This window comes from Squalius cephalus (genome assembly GCF_949319135.1).
Source record: "Squalius cephalus genome assembly, chromosome: 20".
Classification (NCBI taxonomy): domain Eukaryota; kingdom Metazoa; phylum Chordata; class Actinopteri; order Cypriniformes; family Leuciscidae; genus Squalius; species Squalius cephalus.
The window spans coordinates 35,054,859-35,076,994 of NC_137141.1; the positions used below are offsets into that span (position 1 = coordinate 35,054,859).

The following is a 22,136-nucleotide window of genomic DNA, read 5'->3' on the forward strand; positions in this document are numbered from 1 at the left end:
TGTTTATATATCTTATTTTTATATTTTGTTTGTATGTTGTAACTTTGATGTATAATTGTATATGCAAACTCGGCTGCCTATCTTGACCGGGACACTCCTGTAAAAGAGAGTTTAATCGCAGTCTTCTCTCCTGGTTAAATAAAGGTAATTCGTTAATTAAAAAAACAAATATCCCAGCTAACAAATATATATATATATATGAGAAATATGTTCCCATGAAAATGTTATTTCTGAATGTTCAAAACGCCCAGTTTTTTAATGTTTTTTTGAATGTTTCTTGGTTATGTGAACATTAAACAAACATTCCATTGTATCATTCTTCAAATATTATGGGAACGTTACTTGTTGAATGTTCTGAAACAAGCAGTTACATTTAATAAATGGTAGATGAACATCCAACTGAAACATTCCATGAATGATGTATAAATTATGTTTTTGAGCTGATGTCTAGAGAACATTATTAAAGACCAGATGACTTTGAATAGACATTATATGAAGAACGTTTGATCATAACTTTGAGAGAAGCTTGCCAGAACGTTCACGGTTAGCAGGAATTTAATTTAATTTATTATTAATATTTAGTCTTTCATAACTAGCTAAAGTTAAATTAATGAATAAAGCATTTTAAAAACTAGTACACCAAAGAATCTGAGATTAACACTCACCAAACGCCAGTGAAAAATGGTTTTGGTGAGTGAATAAAACTTTACTTGCCACCAGGACTAGTGTTAAGAGTCTCATTGGTCAGCACGAGCTAATGTATTTGCTAGCATGAACTTAAACTGAGCGTTATATTGTTGTAGCATTCATAATGTTAATGGTAGTTAATAAAATACTGTGAAAAATTCATTGACTCATGAGTGCATTAACGTTCTGATTTAAAAAATTTACAAATTAACATCAACCATATTTAAACCAAGACCATTCAATGTTAGTTTGTGTTAACTAATGTGGCTGATTAACCTAAATTGTTACATCTAAGTAATTATATTAACATAAGGAGAAAATGTGCTGTTAGCAAAAATACAAATTCATAGACTAAACAATATTTATTGCTGGTTAAAAAAAAAATTTGTTTAATTCACTGAAGTGTAGCAAAAATGTTTGTTTGGGCCTTTAAAAATCAGATAAAACAAAGAAAATTATAATAATATAATTCTTAATAAAATAATTCTGATGTCAGAAATGAATGCATTTCAGTGACTATAGTGTGTTAACAAAACCATGAAGTAGAGAATGAATGATTGCTATTAGATAAATAACACTTTAAGATTCATTCTATAGAGTTTTGTGGGTTTTATGTAATATTTTTGTTTATTTTCCAATTGTTTTGGTATTGTTTGTTGAGACTTTGTCTAAAGATAATTTTCCACCCTGTAATGACAGACAAGCGAACTTTAAAACTGAAGGATCGCTGTCATAAATCACACACACTTTGACCTCGGCAGGGCTCTCGATATCAGCGACTCTGTCTCTCAAAACTAGTTCACCTAAAGTGTTCAAATCTAAAAATAATTATTTTCCATAAGGACAAAATGTGCCGTTAGCAAAAATACAATTTCATAGACTGTAAACAATATTTATCGCAGTATTTAATATTTATTCACTGACGTGTAGCAAAGATGTTTTTTTGGACCTTTAAAAATCAGATAAAACCTAAAAAATAATAATAATGAAATTATAATTCTGATGCTAGAAATGAATGTATTTCAGTGACTAAAACCATAACGTAAAGAAGGAATAATTAATGAATGATTGCTATTAGATAAATAGAGATGTGAGGGTTTTATGATTATTTTCCAAATGTTTTTGCATTGTTTGTTGAGGCTTTGTCTCTAAAGAGCTGAAACTGCAGGATCGCTGTGATAAACCCCACATACTTTGACCTCGGTAGGGCTCTTGACGTCAGCGACTGGAGACTTGCTCAGCTGTCTCTGGAAGATGGACCTCAGCAACTCTTTATCGCTCTTCTTCTTCTTCCTCACCGCGTCCAGGTCCAGCACCGTCTCCCCCGGATCCTTCTTAGCCGCTTTAGAGCTGAAGAGTTTGGACTTCAGCGCATCGTACGTGGAATCGGTTGGCGGTTTGCCGGCGTTTCCCGAGGTGGGGTCCACGGCGTCCTCTCTGGTGCCTTTCTGGAGCAAACTAGTGATTTCAGACAAATGTCTAGGTTCGTTTTTCTTTCTGGTCACACTGGTGACGTTCAGCTGCTCGACTCTGGCTTTGTTGACGTGCTGTTTGAGATTGAGCAGAGCTCGGTCTGTGTCGCGCTGTTTGATTTCTGACACCGTTTCCCTCTCGTCTCCGATCGCTCCTTTCTTCAGCACACGTAAACCGCTGAACAAAGCGGGAATCTGGTATTTATCCCCGGTTTTGGCGTCCGGTTTGTTGTCCGAAGGGGACGTTCCCGAAACGGTCTCTGAAACGCTCTTTGTCTCAATCTGAAGACTTGAGAATGAGGTCTCAAAATCTCCAGTTTGAGAATCAATTTGTGATTCCGGATCCGTTCCCGAATTCCCTTCTTGTTGATCATCGCTAGAAACGTCCTCATCTTGTGTGCAAAACGGCACTGATCGTCTCCAACAGCTCACGTCCGTGCAAGTCCGTGATTCTCCTCGAGCCGTCTGAACGCTCAGCGAACGCATCTCTTTCCAGGATTCGCTCGACACGCGAGATGGAAGATCCAGAGACCGGTTGAGTTTTCCCGTTCGGCTCAGAACCGAAGCGTCTCGGAGCGATCTCTCCACGAGGCTCTCGGGTTTCTTCTCTCGTTCCTCGGGGTCACATGACCTTCCCTGGACGCTCTTCGAATCCTCGTCGTCGTCGATGTACGTCTCCACACGGGTCACATGCACGAGAAATGGATCCGACGATGTTCCTGTAGAACTTTCTGAATCCTGAACGGGAGAATTAAGGCATCCCAGCAACTTTTCCTCTCCAGATTTTGGGATTAAAGGAATATGACCATTCGGACTTGAGTCTTCATCGTGCAAAGTTCGAAACGACGTCAACACAGCCGATGACTGATCGGACCTTGAGGAAGACCTACTGGCTGGATCCATATTCCTGCTTACATTGAATCCGATGGAGTGAAACGCAATCACTGCATAAACACCGGCCCGTTCACATCAAACACGATAATGATTGAGTTTTAGAAATCATTCTAAATGTATTGAAGGAACAATATCACAACTATATTTCCCTGCTGATGAATGATCAAAACACTGAGAGCCAATCATAATCCATCCTGCTTTAAAGAGCTCGAGCATTTAAAGCAGAAGTAGATGAGAAAAACACAGCACTTGCTCATAATAAACATAATTATGATGTGTACGCTAAGAGAGTAGTTGTGAACGGGCCGTTAATGTGGGATAAACTCCATCTCTAGTTTTACTTCAACCTGCATGCGCTCTAGTTTCAAACAAAAGGTTTTTGTCTGTGAAAATCCCCGGGTTTCTCTCCGTCGCATTTGGAAACACTTCACATTTGTGCCAGCAGTCGTTTAAGTTGTTCTGTTCAGCATTTATGGTGAATCCAGTGACCCAAACACACGAGCACAGTGCGATCCTCCAGTGAGAAAAAAGAAAACAGAGAGTCTAAAGTTTCTCAGTGTTGTTCTAGTCCAGGCAGGAGAAGGAAAACTCACTGTGCTGACGCATACAAAGTCCAGGCTTTTCCCAGAATAAGGCACTTCCTGATCTAGTCTGCATCCAAACGTGTGTGTTTTCCCCCGGAGAAAGTTTGAGAGGGAGAAGGAGTTACGCAGGTTTGATTACCTTGAGCTTCAACCACTCCCTCTCTCTCTGTTCAGCTCTAAACATGTGAATTCACCTGCGAGTGTCTGATTCCCCACACACTCCTGTGTCAGTGTGAGGCAGAGATTCAGTGTCTGGCTCCTCCCCCTTTCTCTCCCTCGCTCTAATCTCCTGCAGGTCAGGTGAAGGGGGCGGAGCTACACTGGCTATAATCAGCTCTGCTGATGTCATTGGCCACGCCTCTCTGTTGCTATAGCGCTGACCTGTCACGCTTCAGTACTGAATCAAGAGTGCAGAGAGAATCAGTGGCGAGTCCTGTGCAACTTCTACTGGTGTGAGACTGGTTACATTTACATTTACATTTATGCATTTGGCAGACGCTTTTATCCAAAGCGACTTACATTGCATTATCCTATACATTTATACATAGGTATGTGCAATCCCCTGGGATCAAACCCACAACCTTGCGTTGTTAATGCAATGCTCTTACCACTGAGCTACAGGAAAGCTGGTTATAGTTAGATAGTCAATTTATGATCATTTCAACCTGGTAGAAACTTTTTTGAAAACCCATTTGAGAAAATTGTGAAGGGTACAACTAATAAATGCATTACAAGAGGTTTTTATTAACTAATAAAATTACTATAATCAGAACATACACCTAATTTACACATACCTAGAATAAAAGTAACAAACAAAAACATAGCATGCATATAACTAGAATAAAAAAAATATATTAATATACTAATACTATATATAATACAAAGAAAAATATACTAAGAAAGAAAAATAAAGGCAAAAAAGTCATTAAAAAAATCTGACTACAGCTGGAAAAAAATCATCTAATATCATATATAATATCATATATATATCATATCATAATATCATAATATAATATCATTGTATTATTAAAAATATGGGCCAAAAAAATTAAATAAAGGCAAAAAAAAGTTTTTTAAAAATTTGTTTTAAATCTGATCAGCTGATAAAATCATCTAATATAATTTCTCATTATAATATTAAAAATATAGGCAAAAACATTAGATAAAGACCAAAAAAAAAAAAAACCTACAGCTGATAAAACCATGGAATTCTTGTTTCTCATAAATGTGTTTCATGTCAGTCTTTGTCCAGAAACCGAGACAACTTGTTTGTTGAGAATAAGTCTAGCGTCTCACCGGGACTCGAGCGCTCTGGACGAGTCGAAGCAGTTCAAAACATAAACCTTCCTCTCTCTTAATTAGAATTATTAACCCTGTAACGCACTCAAAAGCTCTCATCTGTGAGCGAGCTGAGGTCGTGCTCTGCATTACTCCTGCATGTGTCCTGAACTACATTAGTGCGGTGGATTATAACCAGGCCGGGCCTCTTCTTATGCAAGTGAACCTGAACACAGAGAGGCCGATTACTGCTGTTTCTTGAGCCGTAAAAACAAGGAACACGACAACAAACTAAAGCTCCTGATCCAGAACAATCAAACTAGATCTAGCGAACAGAGTCTGAGTTAACCCTATAAATAACAGCGAGTTCACATGATCTATTGTTGATGAGACAAAGCCTTAATCATCACCTTCATCAAGTCATTTCGTCTGACATTTGCGGCTCATTGTGGTGTGTGTCACACCCGTCTAATCTGCTCTGAGATCAGTGTGTGTGTGTCTCAGGTGGAGTCACGGGTGTGTCGGTATGCTGGTATTTTCACACACGTATTCTGCTGATTCGCCGGCCAGAAGTCTGGAATAATTATAAGTCTCTTCTGCTCAACAAGGCTGCACTTATTTGATCAAAAATAGAGTTAAAATTGAGAAATATTATTACAATGTGAAAGAAAGAAAGAAAGAAAGAAAGAAAGAAAGAAAGAAAGAAAGAAAGAAAGAAAGAAAGAAAGGATGGATGGATGGATGAAAGAAAGGATGGGTGGATAGATTAAAGAAAGAAAGAAAGAAAGAAAGAAAGAAAGAAAGAAAGAAAGAAAGAAAGAAAGAAAGAAAGAAAAAGAAAGAAAGAAAGGATGGATGAGTGGATGGAAGAAAGAAAGGATGACTGGATAGATGAAAGAAAGAAAGAAAGAAAGAAAGAAAGAAAGAAAGAAAGAAAGAAAGAAAGAAAGAAAGAAAGAAAGGATGGATGGATGGATGGATGGATGGATGGATGGAAGAAAGAAAGAAAGAAAGAAAGAAAGAAAGAAAGAAAGAAAGAAAGAAAGAAAGAAAGAAAGAAGGAAAGAAAGAAAGAGAAAGGATGGATGAAAGAAAGAAAGAAAGAAAGAGAGAAAGGATGGATGGATGGAAGAAAGAAAGAAAGAAAGAAAGAAAGAAAGAAAGAAAGAAAGAAAGAAAGAAAGAAAGAAAGAAAGAAAGAAAGGATGGATGGATGGATGGAAGAAAGAAAGAAAGAAAGAAAGAAAGAAAGAAAGAAAGAAAGAAAGAAAGAAAGAAGGAAAGAAAGAAAGAGAAAGGATGGATGAAAGAAAGAAAGAAAGAAAGAAAGAAAGAAAGAAAGAAAGAAGGAAAGAAAGAGAGAAAGGATGGATGGAAGAAAGAAAGAAAGAAAGAACGAAAGAATGGATGGATGAAAGAAAGGATGGATGAAAGAAAGAAAGAAAGAAAGAAAGAAAGAAAGAAAGAAAGAAAAGAAAGAAAGAGAGAAAGGATGGATGGAAGAAAGAAAGAAAGAAAGGATGAAAGAAAGAAAAGAAAGAAAGAGAGAAAGGATGGATGGAAGAAAGGAAGAAAGAAAGAAAGAAAGAAAGAAAGAAAGAAAGAAAGGATGAAAGAAAGAAAGAAAGAGAGAGACTGGTTTGCTCGTTCATCTGTCGCTGATTTGAGTTATATATAAACAGGATCTTGATCTGAGAAACATTGAGTTTATTTTTTATTTTATTTTATTGAAAATATTTATTTTTAGAAATTCTTAATTTTATATTTTAGAAACACTGAACAGGGGCAGTAAATTTTCCATACTCATCCAGACCTGGAAATGCCACAAACACCCGGCTGTCCCAGACCGTGCTGGAGGAGAACGCTGAACTGATCAGGAGTGGCAGTGAAGACGTTTATCATGTTACAGAGACTCTATTTCAAATAAACACTGTAATGATGCTGTAAATTCAGCTTTAATCACAGGAATAAATTACACTTTACTATATATTCACATAGAGAACAGATGATTTACATTAGAATAATATTTCACTATTTTCTGTATGTTTGATCAGATAAACAGCTTTAGTGAGCAGAAGAGACTCTCAGAGAGACTGGTTACGGTTATGAGTGTGTGTTGGGGAATCTGACCTCTTCTTACACACAGCCTGAGTGTGTTTGCCTCTGCTTAAGCTTCAGTCCACAGGTCCATATGATCACAGAGGTTATGAACACTGGAGGAAATAATATACGGCTCTGATCTGTGGATCACTGGAAGCAGTGTTGGCTGACATCATCAGCGATACCGGAATAATAATAATATTCTCACACTGATATATATATATATACAGAACATCATCACACAGATCAGTGTATCTTACCAACAGAGTATTATAAGCAGACCTACAGTGTCAAAACGTTTCTGAAGTCTCTTCTGCTCACTAAAGCTGTTTATCTGATCAAACATACAGTAAAACAGTGAAATATTATATAATGTAAATCATCTGTTCTCTATGTGAATATACAGTAAAGTGTAATTTATTCCTGTGATCAAAGCTGAATTTTCAGCATCATTACTCCAGTCTTCAGTGTCACATGATCCTTCAGAAATCACTCTAATATGATGATCTGATGCTCGAGAAACATTTATGATTATTATCAGTGTTGAACACAGATGTGCTGCTCATATTTTCACTTATGCCTGTATAACATGACTCTAACTGTACAAACATCATAACTGTGCCGGCGCGGTCGACTCACTGTCAGCCCGAGCTTCGGGTAGCACGGAGAGTCTCCGATGATGTCATCCTCAGGTGGTGTGATTCTCAGGAAGTCCAGGTGATCGGGTCTGCTGGGACGACACAAAGGATCATGGGTAATGGATTCATCCCCGTCCAGCATCCAGATGTCCTCCGGCCGCAACAGAGAGTTTTCTGCACACACACACACACACACACACACACACGGCCTTACTTTAGGCTTGGCTTTTCCATTTCTGATGTCCAAACTGGTGATCTTTCTTTATTTCATCTATCCATCCATCCTTTCTTTCTTTCTTTCATCTATCCATCATCCTTTCTTTATTTATTTCTTCCATCCACCCATCCTTTCTTTCTTTCTTTCTTTCTTTCTTTCTGTCTTTCTTTCATCCATCCTTTCTTTCTTTCATCTATCATCCTTTCTTTCTTTCATCCATCCATCCTTTCTTTCTTTCATCTATCCACCCATCCTTTCTTTCTTTCTTTCTTTTTCTTTCATCCATCCATCCACCCATCCTTTCTTTCTTTCTTTCTTTCTTTTTTCTTTCTTTCTTTCATCCTTTCTTTCTTTCATCCATCCATCCTTTCTTTCTTTCATCTATCCACCCATCCTTTCTTTCTTTCTTTCTTTTTCTTTCATCCATCCATCCACCCATCCTTTCTTTCTTTCTTTCTTTCTTTCTTTTTCTTTCTTTCTTTCTTTCTGTCTTTCTTTCATCCATCCTTTCTTTCTTTTATCCATCATCCTTTCTTTCTTTCATCCATCCATCCTTTCTTTCTTTCATCTATCCACCCATCCTTTCTTTCTTTCTTTCTTTTTCTTTCATCCATCCATCCACCCATCCTTTCTTTCTTTCTTTCTTTCTTTCTTTCTTTCTTTCTTTTTCTTTCTTTCTTTCATTCTGTCTTTCTATCATCCATCCTTTCTTTCTTTCATCCATCCATCCTTTCTTTCTTTCATCTATCCACCCATCCTTTCTTTCTTTCTTTCTTTTTCTTTCATCCATCCATCCACCCATCCTTTCTTTCTTTCTTTCTTTCTTTCTTTTTCTTTCTTTCTTTCATTCTGTCTTTCTTTCATCCATCCTTTCTTTCTTTCATCCATCCATCCTTTCTTTCTTTCATCCATCCATCCTTTCTTTCTTTCATCCATCCATCCTTTCTTTCTTTCATCCATCCATCCTTTCTTTCTTTCATCTATCCACCCATCCTTTCTTTCTTTCTTTCTTTCTTCCATCCACCCATCCTTTGTTTTCTGCACACACACACACACACACACACACACACACACACACACACACATGGCCTTACAGTAGGTTTGGTTTTATCTCATGGCTCATGTATTTCTGATGTCCAGACTGGTGACCTAAAATCACCGAGCTCTGGTAATTATTACTAAACTAGTCCCGTCTGAATAGGGCTTAATACGTTTTCTTTTGAAAACACATTGTTTTCTCTCCGTTTTGTCCTTCGGTTCACACCGAGACGGCGTTTTTGTTAATGAAAACAAAGCTTTTTTGAAAACGCCGTTTCCGCATTGTAGTGTGGACTGTCAAAACTGAGGTATTTAAAAAGGATGACGTAATTTAGTCATGTGACGCATATTGTACCAATAGATGTTCATGTTTATACTGTTATTGTGCCTGTTATGTGCGGTTCACTTTCACACTGTTGCTAAAATATGTTACTTCACACACTCTTCATATCACAGTCCTGCACAGACACATCTGCTGTCCTGCGGTGAATCATGAGAGCCGTTTTAGCGTTTTAGACCAAACATATAATGGTGAGTGAGTGTGACCTGGACGCTTCAGTGGATGAGGAGATATTTTATCCTGTCAGAAGAATTGCGTGATCACTTTATTTATTTTTCCGTCTCAGTGAGCTTTTGTGAGGTTTTACGCATGTACTGTAAAGGTGAATTTAGCGTTATCAGGCGTTTTCAACACGTTCCTCATCCGCACTGAAACGCCTGAAAACGCCTGAAAACGCCTGAAAACGCCTGGAAACGCCTGAAAACGCCTGGAAACGCCTGGAAACGCTAGTGTTTTAAACGAAAACACCATTTTCAAATGTATTGGGATTAATGTATAATCAACGAATGTTTGACTTTGATCTGAAAACGATTAGATTTCAAATAAATGCTGTTCTTTTAAACTTTCTACTCATCAAAGAATCCTGAAAAAAAATTGTATACAACTGTTTTCATCACTGATAATAATAATGAATGTTTCTCAAGCATCAGATCATCATATTAGAGTGATTTCTGAAGGATCATGTGACACTGAAGACTGGAGTAATGATGCTGAACATTCAGCTTTGATCACAGGAATAAATCACACTTTAAAATATATTAAAATAGAAAATAGCTATTTTAAATTGTCATAATATTTAACAATATTACCGGATTTTGTTTTTTTGTATTTTTAATCAAATAAATGCAGCCTTGGTGAGCAGAAGAGACTTCTTTTAAAAATCTTACCAATCCAAAACTTTTGGTTATGCATATCTTAAATATATGTGTCTTTACTGATATTATTTGAGCTCAATGAATTAAAGCAGCTTTTCTTTTAGAATGTTTTCGTTCCAGATTGCTGCACTTTTGTTTTATAATAAACACAATGTCAGTGTAGGAACATTCAGCGCTGTGTGTCTATATGTAATAAGTGAATGAATGTTTGACGTTGATCTGCAAACGATTAGATTTTAAATAAATGCTGTTCTTTTAAACTTTCTACTCATCAAAGAATCCTGAAAAAAAATTGTACACAACTGTTTTCATCACTGATAATAATAATGAATGTTTCTCAAGCATCAAATCCTCATATTAGAGTGATTTGTGAAGGATCATGTGACACTGAAGACTGGAGTAATGATGCTGAACATTCAGCTTTGATCACAGGAATAAATTACACTTTACTGTATATTCACATAGAAAACAGCTATTTTAAATTGTCATAATATTTAACAACATTACCGGATTTTGTTGTCGACCTGAACGCACATCTATATCTGCTATATCGGTCTGAAATGAGTTTAATGGGTCAAAACACAGCAGGAATAAAATAAACAAAGCTTACTGAAGAAGTTGCATCCTAATTAACATACGTTTCCTTTAACAATCGTCTCAATCGGTGGCATTAAAAACACTTTTGATAATGAGAATGAAGCAGCAGGCAAAGGCTGGCGTGATTAATGGTCTCATTATGATAATGCATCGGCTGCTGGACCTCCAAACGCTGACTAAACATCTGGTTCTGGTCCAAACGCAAAGTCAAACTGATTGCAGACGAGGTCCTGCAGCTCATGAAATACAGTAAAAACACAGTGAAACAAAAGCAGCGTGACTGTTTTCACACAGGAGCTGTTTCTATCACAAACTCAAATTATTAGAAATTAAACAGCGCCACCATCTGGACAACAACAACTAGTGCTCACAAACTCACATCATTCACATATTAAAATGAGAACATGAAACAACCTTCTGATTGCCAGCGAGTACAGTAATCTTAGAGGATCACACATTAATGTAAAGTAGATGCTGATTCCTATGCATCCTCCAGGGGGCGTCAGAAAACACGACCTCACATCGAGACACGTTCAGATCACGTGCTGTTTTAGGAGACGTTTCTACAGTAATTCAACTGAAAGTTTAAATCTATTCATTCTAACGATTTATGCTTGACATACAAATGTAAATCCAGTCAGACCGGGGCAAGTTGTCACACTTTTAATATAATTGGTTGGTTGCTATGAGGGGGTTTTAGCGTGATCGCTGGAAACTGTGTCTGTTTGTTCAGTCAGTGTTGATTGAGATCTAAGATCAGCAGCTGTCAGATGTGTGTGTGTGTGTGTGTGTGTGTGTGTGTGTGTGTGTGTGTGTGACACAGATGATGTCATATTATAGTGCACAGATCTGCAGTGTGTTTAATAGCCTCGGGCTGATGCTACACTGATAACATGAGCTCATATTAGAGGCATATTGCAGATACATGCATCATGCCAGCTTCAAACATGCATAAACTATGATCTAAAGTAAGTTTGAATCGTTGAAGGGTGAAAATATGTGAAAAATTCTCTATTCTGCACATCGTTTGCTCTAAATGCATATTCACGTGTCATTTGGATTAAAAGTAAATTGTATATGTAAGTAAAACATGAACTGTTACGTGATTTATGTATAACGAGAGGTTCCCTACATGATTACAGGACGTTTGCAGGTCCAGACGTTTCATGAACGCGTGAATACTGAATTATATTCTCTTTCACGTTTTGCGCTTGAACGGACGAATTCACACAACATTGAGAAATGTTACACGTATAACGCTTGTGTAACGGTATATTGGATCTGTGTATTATATCTTAAAGGGACAGCAGGTTTATTGTGTTTTAATGTTAATAAAACAACAAAAGAAAAAGAAATCACTCACTGTTCCTGACTGAAGACTTTTGTAACGTTATAAAGATCCATTTATATTTAATTTATACAGTAATGAATATGCAGTGTTATTTCACATTTGATTACTCAAATTCTACACCTGAAAACCCCCAAAAACACTGTTTATTTAATCTTTGTTCTATTGTATTTATTTGTGCCATTTGTAATTTGATTATTTGTTCTAATTTGATTAATGACTGCTTACTTGTCTTTAATAATGTTTTAAATTCACATTAATAAGGCTGGCAGTTTTTGCTGTATGCATCAGAATTGTAACAGAGAACTGTGATATTTCACTGGTATCTGAACCTCTGCTCTTAATATGTGCTGTGATATTACATGAAAGATAAAATATGATCAATAGCAACAGAATGAACAGTGAAAGTGACAGAATATCATACAATACATTTTATCAGGCGTAATTAAACATGAAAATAGCTTAAGAAAATATATATTTGCTATTATATATTATATTTCAGGGGAAGTAGAGGGTCATCCTGGGACTTTTTTTATTAATTTTTTTTCTAAATTTTTAATAATGATGAATTCTATCAATTCAGACATGTACTGTTTTACTATACTAGTAGGGAAGTATTTGATTTTAGTTGACCAAACCAAACCTGCTGTGTGTGTGTGTGTGTGTGTGTGTGTGTGTGTGTGTGTGTGTGTGTGTGTGTGTGTGTGTGTGTGTGTGTGTGTGTGTGTGTGTGTGTGTGTGTGTGTGTGTGTGTTAATGCTCTGCTGTCTGTGTAGTTCAGGACGGTGATGAAGGACGACATAAAGCTCACACTGAACTAGCATCAACCCCACACACACACACACACACACACACACACATCAGACACGAGATGATAGTGTGTTCTGGGTGATTTACACAAAAAGCTTAGATGGGAAACACAAAAAAACTAGACATTTTACTCACTAACCAAAAAGTATCGTTTTGTTCGAGACGGGGTCGATACGATTTACAGCCGGTAACATTAAAAGACCATTTAAAGCAGCAGCAGTTTATAAACACACCCTCGTTCACAACACAGTTTTGTATTGTGACAATACAATAGTGATGTGACAGTAACACACACACACACACACACACATACACAAACACTCTCTCACACACACACACTCTCTCACACACACACACACACACACACACACACACACACACACACACACACACAAACACTCTCTCTCACACACACACACACTACACACACACACACGTCAGGATTGAATGTCATGCAAAACATGCAACAACAGCTCCAGGATCTTCAACATCGCCTCTGTCCGTGAGCTGATCAGTTTCACATGACCCGAGTGCTTCGTCTCATTACTCTATCAGTGGCAGCAGTGCAGAGGTCATGTGATCACCCGATCACCTGATCGGCGGACAAACACAACAGGCTGAAACACATCTGGACTCTTTCCTGCTGTGGTCTGAATGTACAGGCGTACACCTCCTCTGAACACACACACACACACCACAGTAAACACACACACACACCACAGTAAACACACACACACACACCACAGTAAACACTGCAGTGGAGACACTAGGCAGTGAGTGTCATCCTCACTGTGTTAGATGAGGAAGTCTACTGTGAACGACGATCAACAGATCCTCAATGCAGCATTTAAGTATGAAAACGATAATTTAAATTTAATTTTTTAGATGGTTTATTGACTGATGAAATATTATAGTGTACAGAATCCTGTCCTCAACCACTGCTGTTAGGAAATACACATGCTTAAATATATAGTGTACAGCAGAGCTGCACGATAGAGCGTTAAAAGGTGGCGATCTCATTCCTCAATGAGTGATTCAGCTGCGTCTACAAACCTTTGACAAAATCACACCGGATCTGAATCATTCATTCATTCATTCAAGAGATTTTGAAACAAAAACAAAGTGTGCTTCTCAGTTCCTCCGGAGCCGTGCCCCTCCTGTAAGAGCTCCTCACGACCCTCACATGATCCGGTGTCTGAGAGACGCTTGCTGAAGCGGGAGTGTGTGTCGGCCTCAGGCTCAGAGAGTCACTTCAGAAACTCTTCTTAGTGCAGGATGGTCTTCGAGAACACACACACACACACACTAGCACAGGCGGATCTGCAACTGGGCAAGCGTCGGCACCACGCAGATCTTCCTCTCTCTTTTAAACAAGCGATTCATTCTCAAACGTATCTCTAGCCTATAAACACCCTTTCATCAGAACGTTCAAAATTCCCTGAATGTTTTGTTGAAAGTTTATTATTTTCATTATTATCATTACGGTTTTTTTTGTTTGTTTGTTTGGTTTTTTGTGCATGGAGCAGAGCGAGTGTTTTCAATTAATTCCAATGGAAATAATAATAATAATAATAATAATAATAATAATCCAATGTCAATGACATTAATGTACTGTATTTTAGTATATAATATTACTATATTATATTTTAGTTTGATAATGTTTTTTATTTAATATTTTGTGTTTTTTTATACTAAATTATATTTACGCTGTATTTATAATTCATTTATTCGCTTTTTGAGCAAGACCTGAAAATATTATTTCCAACTTAAACTGAGGTAAATCTTGAATGCTTTAGAGACTTCAGTTTGATCTCTGTTCAAAGTTACACTTGGCAGATTATTGCTGAAGTGAAAAAAGTTTTAAAAAGTGAACTTAAAAAAAGTTACAGAATTTTATGTGTATTGTCATGAAAAATGCAAGAAAATCAAAGCCATAAATCTAAACAAGTTGTGTTCAAAATTTTACCCTGATATCTCAGTGATCTTTCAGTGAGTGTGTTCGGCTGCAGTACCAAACGCTTCCACTAGAGGAAACTCGTCTCATTCATTTCCAATGCGTCATTTCTGACCGCGAGGAGCTCAAGTGGGACTATTATCTACAGGACCATTAAACCTTTTTGAATCATGTCCAGGATTTTGTGTGTGTGTGTGTTCACATAGCAAGTGCCAAAACCTTTAGTTTCGAACCATTCCATTGAAGTTAAAAAATAAAAAATAATTTTTTTTGGTCAAAAATGACCGAAGAGGGTTAAAATATCACAGTAAACAAGCAGCGCTCACATTTTCTGTACTGACCCTCTCGTACCGTCTCTCATAAGCAGCGAGTAAACCCTGCCAGTGATGATGTGTACTGTAGACTTCACTGCTTCTGTTCAGCCTTGGGCAAAGGAAGCGTGTTTTGTCCCACATCTGATAGTCGATGATCAAATCAAACGAGTGCATTTAGGCTTGTGATGTTCACAAGAGAAAGATCACAGAAAGGGCAGACGCTTAATGGGAATTCTTTCTTTTCTCGTCAGCGCAACCATGAGACGCAGCTTACGCGCTTCCGAAGTCCTGTCCGAGCAACACAAGTGTTTTAATCCTTTTCATCTCATTAATGTCCAGGACTTCTGAAGCGACCCGTGTGGATATTTTAAACAGTTCGACAGGATGAAGGTGCAGAGAAAATTATTTTCATGAGTGTTTGAACACGGTGGCTTTGATCTTTAGTGACTCTCGAAACACAGCGAAAACTCAATAATGGATCTCTTGGAAAGGCCGGAATTCATGTTTCCCGAGTCACATGACAAGCCTAAGAAATCTGAATGAACATGAGATTTCTAGCGTTTGCCGAGGAAAGCATCACTATCAGCTTATTTTTAATGTGGCCATTTGTAGCATTTGTGTCATTCGCTTCTAGTTATTTTAGCTGTCCAAAAATAGTCAGTCATGCTGCTTTATATTGGAAAATGGAATTTGATATCATGGTATTTTATCTTATTATCATAATCATAAATGCACTAGTTTGTTTGTAGTAATGTTACTGTTATTCTTCTATTATTTACCTATAGCGGCTAATTAACCGGAAATATCGCACATTTGAAGAACATAACTTACTTTCATGTTGCAAAATATAAATAATGATCGTATTGATAATAATGAACAGATCCGATGTATCAGCCGCCGATTTTATTAATCAATTTAAAACCATCACATATCGGCTGTAGCATGAAGAACGCTGATATAACAAACCGATAGTTTATTAAATAACTGTGCGAGTTGTATAATGTCTGTTGCATAATAATGTCGGGTGTCATGTTGTCTTATTTGTATTTTCTTTCACTCTTATAATGTTGGCCTGTTGGATCCAATCCCTGTTCAATGAAAATTATTTGATGATGAAGCAATAAACTAGCTTGAATACCTTACTTAATACATGTGTTTTTCAGCTTTTCTAATTTAAAGTCCCCCTGTGGTGAAAGTCCAGCTTTTAATGTTGTTTATGTGTCTATGTGGTGTTTTTTTAATAAGACAAAGCATGTGTAAGTTCATAAGTCGACAGCATTGCTGAGTATTTCCTCCTTAAAACTGCAGTGAACCAAAGACAGTCTCAAAAACACGCTTTGAAATCGCTGGTGTTTCTGACGTCACAAACTACCTTGTAACCAATCAGATCAACGTGTGATCGTCAACCAGTGGATCTCTGAGCTGAGTGAGTGAGTGGAGGCGGGGCTCATTTGCATATTCATAGAGCCGCGCATACTAAATGAGGCAAGGGTGTCGAGTTACATTCAAGATATTTTAAGGCATGAAGAATGAAAAAACTTTTAAATATGTAATTTTGGTGATCAAAGATGAGTTTTAAGGGATAAAATGATTGACTACAGGGAGACTTTAAAACATGACACTAATCTATTTTAACGATAAGTGAGCAAGTGACAAATATCGGATGACTCAAGTGTTTGATTTTGCAAGCACCTTCGCACAGTTTCTTCTTCAGTTTGAAACAGAAGAGCAGTCGCTTACCTGAGGTCGTGGCTCCATTGGGATTGAACTGATTTCCGAGGTTCAGGTCGAGGCGCGAGGCCGTCCTGCGGTTGCCGTTGTTATCGATAACCTCTGTGTTGACTTGCTCGTCTCTAGACGGACGTTTATTTCCATCGTCATCCTCCTCAGGCAGCAACACAATACGGTGGTTCATCTGGGGGCTGGGAAGCTGAGAAGACATTGGTGACAGGACCGGAGACATGATCCGGAGAGTGTTGGTCGGAGGATAAGACACGTTAAAAACCCCGGAGATAGAGTTTGAAGTGGGGCTTCTGGTCCAGGAGCGAAGGTTCGAGCTTCTAGAGCTGGCGTCAATCGGAGACGACGGTTTCTTCTGGTGTAAACGACTGATCTCTTCCTGTCCAGATGCTTTCCGATAGATTCCCTCCACATCTAAGCAGGAGTGAGATACAGGTTCCTCAATCAGAGATCTTTCCATGTCTTTTCTTGCTATGTTATCGCCGCGCGGGTTGAGTCGATCGTCATTCCCTCCAAACGTCTCTTCACGCTTAGTCCCAGAACTGTCGATACGTCCACGTTCGTTCCCGGTCGGTTTCTCATAATCCAAACGGAGCTGGTTGTCAAACTCAGACAGCGCACCACAATCGATTTCGCATTCAAAACGAGATTCCTCCATGAAATCCCAGCCATCGTTGGCAATATGGAAGTCTTCGTCCATGGGAAGAAACGGCTCGCTTGAGACGCTGACGTAGGAGCCTGATCCTGGAGTCTCCGGGTCTTTTCCCAGGGAAAACTCGGATGCTGCTCCCATTTGCACCCTCTTCTTCAATTTGCTCTGCAAGAAGTCTTCAGCACTGTCCATCTTCTTGGATCCCAGTTTCTTCAGCTTTCGAACTCTCGAGGCTTTCTTATACTCCGCGGACTGAGGAAGAGTAAAGCTACTGCTACTAACACCATGTTCTCCTTCCGACTGGATCTTCCCGTCTTGGTTTCCCATCTTGAGTCTGTCTGCGCATTCGCTGCATAAAGACAGGAGATCCGTCAGGAGTTGATGGTGTTCGATGGCCAACCAGTGGATCTGCGAAACTGCTCCTTTTGTGTCCTCACAGGACTGGACTTCATCCGCTGAGTTGTAATACTGGTGCCTTTGTTTAGTTCTGCCCGAGTCTTCACCTCTCTCCTCATGCTGATTTCCACACAGAGGCTGGACTTCACGAGCAGCTCGTGTAAAACCTCGGGATTTCCTTGTTGGGAAGTACAGACTGATGAAGCACAGCTCATGGATGGGTTTGTACAGACGCAGCACAGTGTGTGTGCCTTCCATTACGAAGCCCGTTTTAATTAATCACACTCCTAAATTAAGTTGGCGGTTGTCTCTTGGGTCTCGTCTCGAGTCGGGGACGGCCCGGGATGGACTGGTGTTCATCATCGGGGCGATCGAAGGCCTGGCAAAATGAAGAAGGCTTTTAGTGCAACGTAGACCTCATAAATCTGTTTTAGGATGTGTAGAATTTACATACACCGCTTTTTTTTTGGATAAATAACCTGATAAACACATGAATTATTGCATGGACAGAGTGCATTCAAATGCACAACAGAATCAAAAGTTTATTTAAATAACAGTTTTGATTAATTGCATTTAATTATAGGATTTAATGTTATCAAATTTGGCAGCACACTGAATTCTCTCAACAAAAACAAACATGCAAAAAGGACAATGTATACACTGTAAAAAAATATCTTTTAAAGTTGTGAATAAAACTGATTATTTGAGTATACTATTTCTGTCTTTCATGTTTATAATTTAATTCTTTATAATTATTTGTGAAGCAGTTTCTGAGTTATTTTTCAGCAAGTAATCTTTAAGAATAACCTTTGCATGATCATAAGCAAATATTGTTATAATAAACAGACTTATTTTGTAATATTCTATGCAGCAGTGTAGATGCCAGACATGTTTCAGGCCAGAAAATAAACTGTTGAGATGCTTTGCCAAAAATATCCATGAATGCATATTGATGAAAACTAACAGTGGGTCCATTGATAATGTCATTCAGTACAATTTATTCTGCTAGAGCCTTTGAACTGTATGCATAATCATTTAAATAAGCAGTTGAATGACTAGAGCACCCTTCATCATAAGCCTCATAACAATTCAACCTTCACACACACACACATTATAATGACACTTTAAGATGATCGTGCACAAGCTGCAGTGAATGTCTCTTTAAAATATGACATGGCAATTCAGCAGCAGTGATTTAATCCAAAACAAAACCAATATCTTATTCCTGTGGACAGTGGGTTAGGCGAGCAGTGAATAATCTGCACTATCCTGAGCATCATTTATTATGCAGAAAGTTATTTTTGCACCGCTGCATCACTGATGCTTTAAACATTCACAGCGTTTCTCAAAGCCACGTGAGCACTTCGCATTCAACAATTCATCTCAAATTTAGCAAAAATATGATTATGACCAATGCATTTGTATAATCTCATAACACAGTATTAAGTTCTGCGTCTTTTCATTCGTTCAGCAAATGACAAGCATTATCTCATCCGCATTAACACGTAATTGCAGCCTATATTAACGCGTTTAATTGCAACAATTGTATGTTATATGAAGTTAATCATGTTAAACTCACCCATCTGAGGTGCATGACGGATCCGTGACTCGCTCTCGGAATAAAGTGCGTTCTGGAGGACAGCGGGATCACCCTGTGATTGATAGGCGCGGACACCAATAAGAGACGGCAGCGTTTGTCTACGCGACGGTGATTGGTTGGTTTAAGGGTGGCCACGCCCCCATCAGAAGTGTGTCATAAAGCAAAACAGCGGCGCTGCGGACACTAAACTGCAGAATGTCAAAGACACCAGCATCAACTTAAAGGGGACACAAGACAAACTGTCATTATTTATATCTATCTATATATCTTTCTATCTATCCATCTATCCAATCTATCTTTGACTGGGAGGCGCAAGCGAAATATTTGTTTCATAACGCTTTAAAATAGAACATTCATTATACATAACTGCATAGAATTATTAAAAAATTGTATTATATACACAACAAAATATCCCCACAAGGATAGTAAAACTTGAAAAATCCGAATGAACATGTAGAAATACATGAAGTTAATAAACACATAAGTTACAATTAACGTTAACGTTACGTAACTTACGTGTGAGGGTTCGATTATAATTACCTCAGTATAACAAGAAAAGAAAAAAGAAAAAAAAACAGATTTAAAGACAGACTGTAATACTTTCTGTATGTTGAATTAAGTCGTAAATGTCAGCATTTTTGTCTGTTTACACCCGTGTTAATATATGAATACTGTAATAAGCTGAAGACATTTCTGAGGGGGAAATGACGGTTAATTATTTTTTAAACTGAAATGTATTTAACCAAAAATAACCGTTATATACTGAGGTACTGTACCTGAGATGTGATGACATTACATTCCTCTTGAGTTTTTATCGATTGTCAGAGAATGTCTAATATGGCTGACGCTGATTTCACGCAGCCGTTATTTTGAAATATATACAGTATACAGTATATAAATATATACAGTATTTATAGACTATATACAGTGAAATTCATTTATAAATAAAATATATTTTTTTATATATAATTCAGAAAGTAAAAAATGAAGCAGGAATGAACTATATACATATATTAGATATTAACGTCCAATAGTGTAAATCGCGGCAGCAGCTTCAGGTTGGTAGTCCAAGGCATTGTTGTTTATCTGTACTTCCGGGGTTCTTCCCACCTGAGCCTCACTTTCGATTTCAAAATGGCGGCTGCGTGAAATCAGCGTATGTATGGCTGAATTCCAATGTAGAATGCGGTCTGTTATTTCTTGATAACAGACCGCTGCGAAGTAACAGACCGTTGCCATGAAAAACAGCGCATTGCTATGGACGCAGAACGGACTATTTTCTTTGGCGGAAGTAATACAATCGTTTTTAAATCAATAAACTCCTTTTTAAATCAATAATTCGTGTCAAATTATTTATTTATTTTGTAGGTAGCCATGTAATAAGCGGGATAGGATCATGTATAGAGAGGCGGTCGTTATAGCGAATAACAACCCCTTCAGGCTGATTCCCGTTCAGCCTGTCGGGGTTGTTATTCGCTATAACGACCGCTTCTCTATACATTATCCCTTATGTGAAGTACTAGCAAAGTCCTTTTAGGCAAGTCATGCCACTCGGCCGCCATCTTGGCAACGCCTCCGGGCAGCTATTTCGGACTAAAAAGACCAGGGCCCGTATTCATAAAGATTCTAAGAATCCTCTAAGAAAACTCTTAATTTAGCTTAAAAACTTTTACGTAGGAGTCTTAGCTTAAAAGTGATTCGGGACCGATCTGAGAGCAACTCTGAGTAAGGAAAAGACAAAAACTTTCATCTTAGTGAGGAGGCGGGGTTGACCCCGTTGCTATGTATGACACAATCTTTTGAATACTGTGATTGGTTGGTTGTCCAAGAAGGAAAAAAAAAAGTGATTTTAAGTATAGGGTCTATTCTAAGCCTTCACTTTGAAATTACATGTATAATGTTTCCTATTTGATCGTTCTCACACACACACACACACACATTATATATGTGTATATAAATCCTTTTTTTTATTTACCATGCTGTTAATTTCCTATAAGGTATTTGATTGGCTTAAAATGATAAAAAAATGTTCCACTCTTTCCAATTACACTGATTGCTGGCATGTCTATTTAAGTGGTGGTTTGAATGTTGGTTTTAATGTATCAAACATGGAATTTTCCCAGTTGCCAAATATCGTAATGTAGTGATTACTTTCATTTCTTGCGCTATGGCATTTCTGTGCTGTATCGGAGATGTTAGCGTGTCTCTAATAAGATCAGTCACAAACATGATCCCTGCACGATCTAATCTATAGCCAGAGCCGGCTCTCCCTATAAGCGAACTAAGCGGCTGCTTAGGGCCCCGCCGCCACTAGGGGGCCCCCTAACTACAGATGGTACTCGCCGGTGTCGCCGCGGTTTAACAGTCAACCAACCGTGTAAAATCGTTGTCTTCCCTGGACTTGGAAATTTGACCGCAAAAATGAAACGGGTCCATCCATCGGGTGCAAAGAAAAAAAAAAAATCCCATTATAGTAGAGCTACTACTCTAACGAAATCCAGATTTTAAGCAGTTTTTACTATAGAATTATTTTTGCATGCATTTTTTAACTTGGCACATTACACACAAAGAGCCGCCTATTGCATTTTCCGCACAATCCGCG

At 38.0% G+C, this 22,136-nt stretch overlaps 1 protein-coding gene across 5 annotated transcripts in view; it reads right to left on the bottom strand.

Moving 5' to 3' along the window:
- The window catches only part of LOC307148392 (formin), an 81,931-nt gene extending 61,578 nt beyond the window's left edge, over positions 1-20,353 (bottom strand). For 3 of the 5 annotated variants that reach the window (XR_013819451.1, XR_013819452.1, XM_079853874.1), the window contains exons 1-4: positions 20,311-20,353; positions 19,514-19,722; positions 16,887-18,313; positions 7,655-7,827 (exon numbers count right to left, since the gene is read on the bottom strand). Coding sequence is in view for 3 of the 5 variants with exons in the window: in XM_079853874.1 (XP_079710000.1) it covers positions 7,655-7,827; positions 16,887-18,192 (1,479 nt within the window). In the remaining 2 variants the exon portion in view is untranslated. Of the gene's footprint in view, positions 1-1,880; positions 3,927-7,654; positions 7,828-16,886; positions 18,314-19,513; positions 19,723-20,310 lie in introns of those variants that run through there. The other 2 variants (XM_079853875.1, XM_079853876.1) reach the window with 2 other exon arrangements.
- Between the last annotated feature and the right edge of the window lie 1,783 nt (positions 20,354-22,136).